General features: G+C 46.1%; 1 protein-coding gene across 4 annotated transcripts; it reads left to right on the top strand.

The window, feature by feature from the left end:
- The first annotated feature begins 2015 nt into the window (after window positions 1-2015).
- LOC138418669 (haptoglobin) lies at window positions 2016-10065 on the top strand. 4 transcript variants are annotated; one of them, XM_069550258.1, is made up of 9 exons: window positions 3464-3694; window positions 3978-4161; window positions 5243-5325; window positions 5839-5912; window positions 6194-6292; window positions 6571-6642; window positions 7199-7300; window positions 8126-8200; window positions 9166-10065. In XM_069550258.1, the coding sequence occupies exons 2-9, from the start codon at window positions 4018-4020 to the stop codon at window positions 9942-9944; spliced, it is 1428 nt and encodes a 475-aa protein (XP_069406359.1). In that variant the 5' UTR covers window positions 3464-3694; window positions 3978-4017; the 3' UTR covers window positions 9945-10065. The 4 variants fall into 4 exon arrangements, with proteins under 4 accessions (XP_069406362.1, XP_069406359.1, XP_069406360.1 ...); XM_069550259.1 differs by lacking the exon at window positions 5243-5325 and having other exon boundaries at window positions 3978-4126; XM_069550261.1 differs by lacking the exons at window positions 3978-4161; window positions 5243-5325 and having other exon boundaries at window positions 2016-3694.
- The last annotated feature ends 1520 nt before the right edge of the window (window positions 10066-11585 follow it).

Raw genomic sequence — 11585 nt, 5'->3', positions numbered from 1 at the left:
AATAAAGCACAATAAAATGTACTTTCATGAGCCCATTACCCAGTCCAAAAGCTGGATCATTAACAAGAATGTATTTGTATTTATATTTACCTAGAAGGGGATGACAGAGGATGAGATGGCTGGATGGCATCACTGACTCGATGGACATGAGTCTGAGTGAACTCCGGGAGTTGGTGATGGACAGGGAGGCCTGGTATGTTGCGATTCATGGGGTCGCAAAGAGTCGGACACAACTGAGCAACTGAACTGAACTGAACTGAACACGCCTCTCATGCCTTCCTTCTGCCTCCCTACAAGAGGTAATATTTTAATTTTGTGTTTTCTGTTCTATTAAAATTTTTAAAAATAAAGTTTTTGTTTTCTTGGTATCTATGCCTCATTATAGAAACATATTGTTTGGTATTGCTTGTTTTTTTTTTTTTAAACTGACCAAGAAAAAGTTCATTAACTTTTTTTGAATTTGTTATTATAATAAAATATATATAATATGAAATTTCTGATTTTAACAGCTTTGAAGTATACAACTCAGTGGCATTCATTGTATTTGCAATGTTGTGCAACCACCATTTCCAAAACTTTTTCATCATTCCAAGCAGAAACTCTGTACCCATTAAGCAATATTTTCCCTTTCCTTCCCCTGCTGCACACACCCCTCCCCCGCACCCCGGTGACCTCTATTCTACTTTCTGCCTTGATGATTTTCCCTTTTCTAGACACTTTATACAAGTGGAATCATGTATTTGTTTTTTGTTTCTGGTTTCTTTCACTTCACATAATATTTTCAAAGTTTATTCATGTCATGGCATATATCAGAAGTTCTTATAAGTGAGCAATATTCCACTGTATGTATTTTCATCCATTCATCTGTTGAAGGACATTTGAGTTGTTCCTACCCTTGGATATTGTGAATGATGTTGCAGTGAACACTGGTGTGCAAGAATCTGTTTGAGTCCATTTTCAATTGTTTTGGGCTTAAATACCTGGAGGTGGAATCACTGGGTCATATAGTATTAATAATTCTAGGTTAGGATTTTTGAGGAACCGTCATTACTGTTTTCCAAATACTACTCCATTTTACATTCCCACCAGCAATGGCTGGGAGTGCCAATTTCTCCACATTCTTGCCAAGACTTAATTTTTTTTTCTTTTATTTGTAGCCATACTTGTAGGTGGAGGCTTCCCAGGTGGCTCAGTGGTAAAGAACCAGCCCACTAATGCAGGGGATGCAAGAGATGTGGGTTTGATTACTGGGTTGAGAAGATCCCCTGGAGGAGGAAATGGCAACCTGCTGCAGTATCCTCTCCTGGAAAGGAGCCTGGCAGGCTATAATGAGGTCATCAAGAGTTGAACACGACTGACTGCACACACATGCTTGTAGGTGTAAGGTGGTATCTTGCAGTTTTGCATGTCCTTAATGACATTTTCCAACAGTGCTGATCATTTTTCATGTACTTGCTGATCATTTTTTTATATCTTTATTGGAAAAATGTTTATTCATATCATTTGTTCATGTTTAATTGGGTTGTTTTTCATTTTGTTGCTGTAAGAGTTCTTTATATAGTCTGGACAGTAAATCCTTACTGGATACATGATTTGTAAAAACTTTCTCCTATTCATAGACTATTTTTTTTACTTTCTTGGTATTTTCTTTTGATGCACTAAAGTTTTAAATTTTGATGAAGCCCAACTTATCCTTTTTTTTTTTTTTTGCTGCTTGTGATTTTGGTGTCATATTTTAGAATCCATTACTGAGTTTGCTTGGTTTTGAGCTTTCTAAAAGCAGTATCATTCACAATATAGTCTCCTGAAACTTGAAGTTCTCTTTAAAATTTATGTTTATAAAACTATCCATGTTCTTTCATAGTTCATTCATTCTCATGGCTGTGTAATCTTGTTATACAAATAGATCACACATTATTTAGCCATTCTCCTATTGATAAACACTTGTGCTGTTTCCAGTTACTTTGCTATTACATCAGCACCACATTAAATATCCCAGAGGGATTCTTCTGCACACTCTAAGAACCACTGGGCTTTTATAAATGAAATGAGTATTATTAAAGCTGAATAGTACTCAGCTGCAGACATTTGCAGTTAGCAACAGTTAGAAATGGACCTGGAACAACTGACTGGTTTAAAATTTGGAAAGGAATACATTAAGGCTGTATATTGTCACCTTATTTAACTGACATGCAGAGTACATCATGTGAAATGCTGGGCTGGCTGAAGCTCAAGCTGGAATCAAGATTGCCAGGAGAAATATCAATAACTTGAGATATGCAGATGACACCACCCTTATGGCAGAAAATGAAGAGGAACTAAAGAGCCTCTTGATGAAGGTGAAAGAGGACAATGAAAATCAGCCTAAAATGCAACATTAAAAAAACTAAGATCATGGCATCCAGTCCCATCACCTCATGGCAAATAAATGGGGAAACAATGGAAACAGTGAGAGACTTAATTTATTTTCGTGGGCTCCAAAATCACTGGGGATAGTGGCTACAGCTGTGAAATTAAAAGACGCTTGCTCCTTGGAAGAAAAGCTATGACAAACCTAGATAGCATATTAAAAAGCACAGACATCACTTTGCCAACAAGGTCTGTATAGTTAAAGCTATGGTTTTTCCAGTAGTCATGTATGAAGGTGAGAGTTGGAACATAAGGAAGGCTGAGTGCCAAAGAATTGATGCTTTTGAACTATGGTGCTGGAGAAGACTCTTGAGAGTCCTGGGGACAGCAAGGAGATCAAACCAGTCAATCCTAAAGGAAATTGACCCTAAATATTCATTGGAAGGACTGATGCTGAAGCTGAAGCTCCAATAGTTTGGCTACCTGATGCAAAGAGCTGACTCACTGGAAAAAACCCTGATGTTGGGAAAGATTGAAGGCAGGAGAAGGGGGTGACAGAGGATGAGCTGGTTGGATGGCATCACTGACTCAATGGACATGAGTTTGAGCAAACTCCAGGAGATAGTGAAGAACAGGGAAACCTGGCGTGCTGTAGCCCATGGGTTGCAAAGAGCTGGACACGACTGAGCAACTGAAAAACAACAATAAAACCATGATAAGCACTACCATTGAGTATAGTTTGCATCTACACTATAGCCTTAACCATTCTGTGTGATTTGTTGGAACAAGCAATCAGAGAAGACACAATGAGTACATTTTACTGATTTCAGGTTGGAGAGCTTTGCAGAATAGGAAGATGGCAACACAGTGTGGGGGACATGATTGTGAAAAGGAAATGTTTACTTGAGAGCCCCGTCTCAACCAGATTGCAGGAGTGTCTCTAATGGATTTGAAACAACCACAAGAAGGGCTTTGTCCAGTGCTGAAAAGCATTAAGAACAAAGAGACCCAGATTGACGGTTCCTGCCCCTGTCCTGCACACTGGCTCATTTCGGGAAACCCTTTGGCAGCTGCATGGGGTAGTGATGTGGCCAGGATTCTTTGGCTCAAGCATGAAGAACACCAGGGGAAACATAAGCATGAAGCAAGAGCTGAAGTCTTTAACAGAGAGGTTGTTTGTGGCTTTGTTACTGGAAAATGTGAGTAACCTTAATAAGGCCAAAGTGTGGAGACACAGCAATTACAAAATCAAGAAGGGGGTGGAGTGAGATACTGGGGACATAAAAGCATCAGCAGGTGCCCCCAACAGCACTCCTCTTCCAGAGCCAGACACACCAAAGATGAGGTGAGTCCACAGTTTGCTCCTATCCCTCACTTTTCTCTGGATTATTTCATCCTTCTTTGGATATATCTTTTATCTACATGACAGCCTGGGTACAGGAGAGGCCTACAGGAGAAATGCAAAAAATATAATGAAGAAAAATAAGGCAAATGGAATAAATCATAGACTTTGTTTGCTTTCTGATGCACAGCGTGCAAGTATCTTTTATCCTCTCAAAGCTTCTCAGGGTTTGTTCTGTCCTTGGCTCTGACTCCTGATTATTTAGGGTGGATCTCACTCTTCTTAGACTTCCCTGGTGGCTCAGATGGTAAAAGCATCTGCTTACAATGTGGGAGACCTGGGTTCGATCCCTGGGTTGGGAAGATCCACTGGAGAAGGAAATGGCAACCAACTCCAGTATTCTTGCCTGGAAAATCCCATGGACAGAGAAGCCTGGTAGGCTACAGTACCACGGGGTCGCGAAGAGTTGGGTACGACTAAGCAACTTCACTTCACTTCACTTCACTCTTCTTTGCCTGGGGGAATCTACTCCTGTGTTTGGTTTTAGAGCCAGGAAGCACCAAGGCTCAACCAGTATTTATGATAAGAATTATCTTCCAAATAGTAGCGTGTTTGTAGAGGATCCTCTATGTTCTATGTGCTGCATAAGGTTCTGGAGGAGATATTGGAAATGGATTAAAGCTTGGTCCTTGACTTCTAGGAATTATGAATTTGGAGCAGTCCTCTCAGTCATTACCTCATTGTTTTCCAAATTTCATTCATTTGCACATCAGCTTCAAGGTTCTTGCCATATTCCTGTGCTGCCCATACCACTTCTTTTTGTAACATTCTCCCTGGGGTGTCACTGGCAGCTCAGTGGTAAAGAATCTGCCTGACAATGCAGGATTCGATCCCTAGGTTGGGAAGATCCCCTGGAGAATGGAATGGCAATCCTACTCCAGTATTCTTGCCTGGGAAATCCCAAGGATGGAGGAGCCTGGTGGGCTACAGTCCACTGGGTCACAAAGAGTTGGGCATGACTCGGTGACTGAGCACACACATAGTGAATAAAGGTTTACTGTGCAAAAATTCTCTGCTTTTCTGTGTCCATAAAAGGTAACATTTTCAGATGGTGCTGTCTTCTTTCCCATGAGACGTGACTCTCTCTAAGGAATAGCTTTTTCCTTGAGATTATAAAGTTTTCATCTTTGTGGGGAAGCCAGTAGCTCCTGTGGTAGACCTCCTGATGTTTTTTCCCCCTTTTTTGGCCACACCACATGGCTGCGGGATCTTAGTTCTTCAACCAGGGATTGAACCTGGGTCCTTTGCAGTGAAAGCTTTGAGTCCTAACCATTGGACTGCCAAGGACTTCTCCCTGGCATTTTGAATATGCCTATTAGCAGATTAAAAAAAAAAACAAACAACATATAATGAGAAAGACCAGAAGCGAAACATTTGAGTGACACAAGGCACTCAGATTTTATCAAAACAGACAAATTTTTTTTCTGAAATGTTGAAATAATGAAACTAGGAACTTAACCAAGCCATCTCTGAGTAGTTGCCATCTTCCAGGGAGATGGTCCACGGGTGGGTATGGCCTGTGCGCTGATGCCCATGTGCACAGTCAAGCTTCTACGGAGTCCGTTATCATCCAGGTAACCTTCTGGAATTTGGGGGTTCGCTATATGACTTCCTGAAGTCAAATTCTCATAAAATAATAGAAACAACTACATCAGTGTTTTATATTTTAGGGAACCTCCTATTATGAAAAATTCCCCAAAGTAGAGAGAGTAGCATAATGATAAGCCCACCACCACCCCATTGTCTAGATACCCACATTCATTAGTGGAACCCTCGTAGCCCAGCACCTCAGGGTGCTTCCCACCCCAAGGGAGGCTTCTCTTTGCTGAGGAGCTCATATGTTGTCAACAATTTAGTGTTTCCTGAATCCTGCTACACACTGAGGCCCAATCCCTTCCTAATCTTCCTTGCTCTTCTCTGAAGCTTCTGTAGAATTCCCAGCAGCATGGAACACATGGGAACCTCTGTGACTGGGAAGCTGCTACAGTATGTATGTGGGTGGGTGAGGGGTTTCTAGGTAACAGGAGGGGAGTGTGTGTGTTGAAGCGGGGAGACCGGCAGCACCCTCCTTTTTGTCTTCTCTGCAGCGTCCTTCCAGCTGTCATCACTCTCCTGCTCTGTGGGCAGCTTCTTGCAGTGGAAACTGGCAGTGAGGCTGCAGGTAGGTCTGCCTCTGGGCGAGGGCTGTACCTGGCCGCATTGCTGCATCCCACTTGGGCCCATCAGATCTGCATGCTCTCTGGGAAAATCCAATTGCTCCTTATCCTGATCTCTGGTCTTTCAGTATCGTAAAGAACATTGGGGAGCCAGCCAGCCAGCAATCTCTCCTGGGCTTCCGTTTGGGGTGTGGGAGGTTGATATGCTGTTTCTTCTCTCCTGATTTTTCCAGTCTCTAGGGGCAGTTTCTGAAAATGAACCTTGTCTTCCTGTTTTCCTTTGCAGCCGGCAGCTGCCCAAAGGCCCCTGAGATTGCCAATGGCCACGTGGAGTACTCGGTTCGCTATCAGTGTGACAAATATTACAAACTGCGTGCTGGAAATGGTAAGCCTGGGCCAATGCCTCCGGGTCCTCCTGTCCCAACCCCGGACTGCCTTGAGACCGTCTCCACTATTGCCACGACTGCCACAGTCACCTTGCCCATTGTCTGTCCTGCCAAGCTTTACTGGCGCCCCCAGCACTTGGCTTTTAGCATAGTGCTCCTCCCTTGCTCCTCTTCCCCAGCCCTCCCTGCTCCTACTTCTCTGACTCTGCCCTTTAAACACCTTCTCTTCTAGTGCTAGGTGCAGCTTTTGGCTCATTTTTTTTTCTTTTTGTTTCAGGGGTGTATACTTTTAACAATAAGCAATGGATAAACAAGGACATTGGGCTGCAACTCCCTGAATGTGAAGAAGGTAGGAAGTCAGGCGTGGGAAGCAGATTGAGAGTGGGTACTGGAGGGGTTGGTGCATGGCAGGTATCTTGATCGAAACATCCTCAAGGCACATCCTCCCTATGAGGCTTCCCCTGGGCACACACCAGCCGAGGACAGGGACTGGGGGGACCATAGTTGGCCGGGCAGAGACGTGCACAGGCAGGTGATGCTTCCCCATGAAGTTCACTTGGGATGCGTTCATCTGGTCTCCTGGCCACTGACTGAATCCACTGTCCACAGAGGATCAGGGGACCCTGTATGTACAGAGAGCCCACCTAGAGATCCCTGGGCCAAGGGTAAAGCAAGCTGCAGGAAGAACAGGTCAAGGAAGGGCAGAACAAAACCGCAATCCATGGGAATGTGCTACAAGAGGCTGGAGATGGGTCAGGACTCCGTTGTCACCAGGAAGGGCTGGTGCTCTCTCCTTTCGGGATGGAGGGAGTTTGATGTGCAAACCAGCTTCTTCTGTTCTGACTTTTCGCGTCTCCAGGGGCCGTTCCCCGCTATGAACCTTCTCTTCCTCTTTTCCTTTGCAGATGTCAGCTGCCCAGAGGCCCCCAAGATTAAAAATGGCTACGTGGAGTACTCGGTTCGCTATCAGTGCAAAACCTATTACAAACTTCGCACTGATGGGGATGGTAAGGCCTGGATGAATGCCTCCTGTCCCTCCACTTCCACGGGGGATGGAGCCAAGTGACTGGTCAGAAAGGGCATGTGCTTTCTGGAGCCAGGAGAGTCAGGTTCTAATGAAGGTTTTGTCACTGGCAGCTGTAGCCTTTTGGGCAAATTAACTCTCCTCAGCCTTGAGTCTTCTTCCTTATTAAGTGGAGGTGATGCCACATAGCCTACCCATCTCAGGGTGAGATCTATATAAAACAATGATGGTGATGATGGCAGGGAGCCCTCACCTTGTGAGCACTACGCTCCTGCACTTGAACAGTTTTCTCCATGGATTTGCTCATGAGGTCCTCACAACACCCCTCTGGAGATACTATTATTTTTGCCAAGTTGTACAGCTTGTGGGAACTTAACTTCCTGACCAGGGATGGAACCTGTGTCCCCCGAATTAGAAGCTTGGAATCCTAACCACTGGACCACTTGGGAATTTCCAAGAGACAGGATTATTATTCCCATTTCACTGCTGAAGAAACTGAGGCATAGAGAGGTTGATAACTTTGCCCAAGTTCAGGAAGCATGTATGAGGGAAAGTCAGGATTTGAACCCTGATTCCAACCCTGTACTGCCTTGGCACAGTCACCACGGCCACCTAGACCACCATCCGTCCTGCCGGGCTTCACTAGCCCCAGCACTTGGCTTCTAGCACAGAGCTTTTCTGTTCCTCCTCCTTCCTGGCTCTCCTTCCTCCTGCTTCTCTGATTCTGCTCTTTAAATACCTTCTCTCCCAGTGCTAGGTCCAGCTACAGTGTCCCTTTCAGCTTGTATTTTTTTTCATTTTGTTTCAGGAGTGTACACCTTTAACAGTAAGAAGCAGTGGATAAATAAGAACGTTGGACAGCAGCTCCCTGAATGTGAGGCAGGTAGGAAGCCAGGGGCCTGGGAAGCAGACTGAAAGTGGGTACTAAGGGGTTGGTGCACGGCAGGCATCTTGATTGGAACATCAAGGCACATCCTCCCTATGAAGCTTCCTCTGGGCACACACAAGCCAAGTTCAGGGAGTGGGGGGACCAGAGGTGGCTGGGCAGAGATGTGCACAGGCAGGTGACGCTGCCCCTTGAAGTTCACGAAGGATGTGTTCATCTGGCCTCCGAGGCACTGACTGAGTCCACTGTCTACACTGCCCACAGAGGATCAGGGGAATCTGTACAGAGAGTCCACCTAGAGAGCCCTGGGCCAAGGGTAAAGCAAGCTGCAGGAAGAACAGGTTGAGGGAGGGCAGAACAAAGCCGCAATCCATGGGAAGGTGCTTCAAGAGGCTGGAGGAGGGTCAGGACCCCACTGTCACCAGGAGGGGCTGTGCTCTCTCCTTTCCCTCCTGGAACAAGAGGATTTTGCCTATCCTCTTCTGCTATTTGGGCTGTAGAATCGCTAACCTGGCAGGTGTCGACTGCAGTTATCTATAAAACCTGTGTTCCGGCCAACATTGCTTCATGTCCCTATTTATTCAGAGAGAATGAACCTCGGTAGCTCCTTGTCCTTACACTGAATTTCAGGGATCGTGGACCTCTAGTTGTGATAAATCATTTAAATATACCTAGAGTTCAGCAGCTGGGGTTTGAAAATTTCAGTGCTATTTGTGAGTCAGAAAAGCAGGAAACAGAACTCTCCTTTAGTGATGTGAACATTAAAAAAAAAAATTTTAAACTGTAAATACTGGGGACGGGAGGAGCAGAAGGTAAGGGCAAAGCATGTAAATGTTTCTAGCCCTGGAGACATGAAGAGCGATAGTTTTGGACCGCGGCAAGAGTTGGCGTTTTTATGTTTCCCGGCCCAGAGGACGCTCATACCCTGCTCCTATTAATGATGGTCTTGCTCTCCTCAACAGTGTGTGGAAAGCCCAAGCACCCAGTGGACCAGACGCAGAGGATCATAGGTGGGTCGCTGGATGCCAAAGGCAGCTTCCCCTGGCAGGCCAAGATGGTCTCCCACCATAACCTCATCTCGGGAGCCACGCTCATCAATGAACGATGGCTCCTCACCACAGCTAAAAATCTCTACCTGGGTCACACTAGTGACAAAAAAGCAAAGGACATCACTCCTACTTTAAGACTCTATGTGGGGAAGAACCAGCTTGTAGAGGTGGAGAAGGTGGTTCTCCACCCTGACCACTCCAAGGTAGACATTGGGCTCATCAAACTCAGACAGAAGGTACCCGTCAATGACAAAGTAATGCCCATCTGCCTACCTTCGAAAGATTATGTGGCGGTGGATCGTGTGGGTTATGTGTCTGGCTGGGGGCGAAATGAAAACTTCAACTTTACGGGGCATCTGAAGTACGTCATGCTGCCTGTGGCTGACCAAGACAAGTGTGTGAAGCACTATGAGGGCAACGCCGCGCCTAAAAATAAGACAGCTACGAGCCCTGTAGGGGTGCAGCCCATTCTGAATGAGAACACCTTCTGCGTTGGCCTGTCCAAGTACCAGGAGGACACCTGCTATGGTGACGCCGGCAGCGCCTTCGTCGTTCACGACCAGGAAGACGACACCTGGTATGCGGCCGGGATCCTGAGCTTTGACAAGAGCTGTGCTGTGGCCGAGTATGGTGTGTATGTGAAGGTGACCTCCATTCTGGACTGGGTTCGGAAAACCATCGCTAACAACTAAGGCGGGGCTGGCTAGAAGCAGCTGCCTGAAAGGACAAGGGGAAAACTGCATAGGAGTGGCGGGGGCAAAAGTGCAGCGTGACGCGGGTGGGCTCAGCCAATAAAGAGCTTGCTTTGGCTCACGTCTGCAATGTTTCTTTCATTCTTTACCACTGAGCCCCCAGGGAAGCCCGTCTGTGCTGTTTTTAGCCTTGGGTTTTTGTTTTTGTGTTTTAATTCTCTCATTGATGATACAGAAGCAGCCAAGCGCTCTAGAGTTTACTGGGAGTGCGGCAGAAAACACCCCGGACCAACTGGAAATCCCTAAGGTGATACGAACTGTCCCACTGGGGAACTCACGATCACTGAATGAGTGCCTATTCGATGGCAGGCCTCAGGGAGGTCACGGTTATCCTTTGTTTTATAGACGAGGAAATAGAGAGTCAGAGAAGTGATTTGCTCAAGGTTACACAGCTATAAAATAGAAAAGCTGAATCTTAAACCTTTGTTGTTGCTTAGCCGCTAAGTTCTGCGACCCCCATGGAGACCCTACCAGGCTCCTCTGTCCATGGGATTTCCCAGGCAAGAATACTGGAGTGGGTTGCCATTTCCCTCTCCAGGGGATCTTCAGACCAGGGATCAAACTTGCATTTCCTACATCGACAAGCGGGTTCTTTACCACTGAGCACCAGGGAAGCCCAAAGCTGAGTTCTGAACCTAGGTCTGTCTGAACACAAACCCCAAGCTCTTTTCACAGCATCCTCTGCTTCTTCTGAGTGGAGGAGGAGAGAGAGAGAAGGCTGGTGAGGAAGACGCTGGCTCGAGCGGCACGACGAGTGTTCTGACAGATACTTCTCTGTCGCTTGTGCTCCAACACACCAGCACTTCAGCTAACACAGTAAGATGTATAAAGGCAGGATTTCTAGATTTGCTGGGTCCAAGCCACAGCTCGATGACAAGCCTGCCAAATTCCTTGAGCTCCCTGCCCATCAGTCTCCTGGGCTCTCCCACGGGGGGGCGCAACCCAGACAGGCTCTAAAGCGCCATCAGTAGAAACATTCTGGGGCTGGGGGGAAGTCAGAAGTCTCTTCCTTAGGAGGGGCTGCTTTTCCCATTTGGAAGAAAACAACCCTCAGCTAGGACTCAAACCATAGCCATCTGAGTCTTTCATTTCACAAAGATAAACTGTTCTTGGTATGAACAGTTTCCCAGAACAAAAGTTCTGGGACCCAGCCCATGAGGCTGTTCTTCTAACTGAGCCACACACCTTTATCCAGCACACTGGCCCTTCACCAGCACAGTCTTGTCACGCCAAGATGTGGCCTCCCCTGCTTGTGGCCCGAGATGTCCGCTGGCTTCACTACCCTCTCACTAGTGCTCTGCCCTTCCCCGTGACGTTATCACAGGCACTCTCCAGACCCATCGATAACGGAAAACAGGCTGGAGCTCACAGGCCAAGGCACAGCTGAGACCTGTATTCTAGAACCTGCACAAGGGATGATGGCCAGAAACTCAAAAATAATACAAACACGTAAAATCATGCCTCTCAGCAGAGTTATACCTCTTTCTTCTAATAATACCTTCAGCACTAAGGTTTTTGAAGAATAAACCATCCAAGTTTTTTTTGAAGAAAAATCTGATTGTATTAAGTGGCTTCTGCCTC

The sequence above is a fragment of the Ovis canadensis genome, chromosome 14 (genome assembly GCF_042477335.2).
Source record: "Ovis canadensis isolate MfBH-ARS-UI-01 breed Bighorn chromosome 14, ARS-UI_OviCan_v2, whole genome shotgun sequence".
In the NCBI taxonomy this organism is placed as follows: domain Eukaryota; kingdom Metazoa; phylum Chordata; class Mammalia; order Artiodactyla; family Bovidae; genus Ovis; species Ovis canadensis.
Note: the sequence above shows the minus strand (reverse complement) of the source record. Positions and strands in the feature narration are given on the sequence as shown.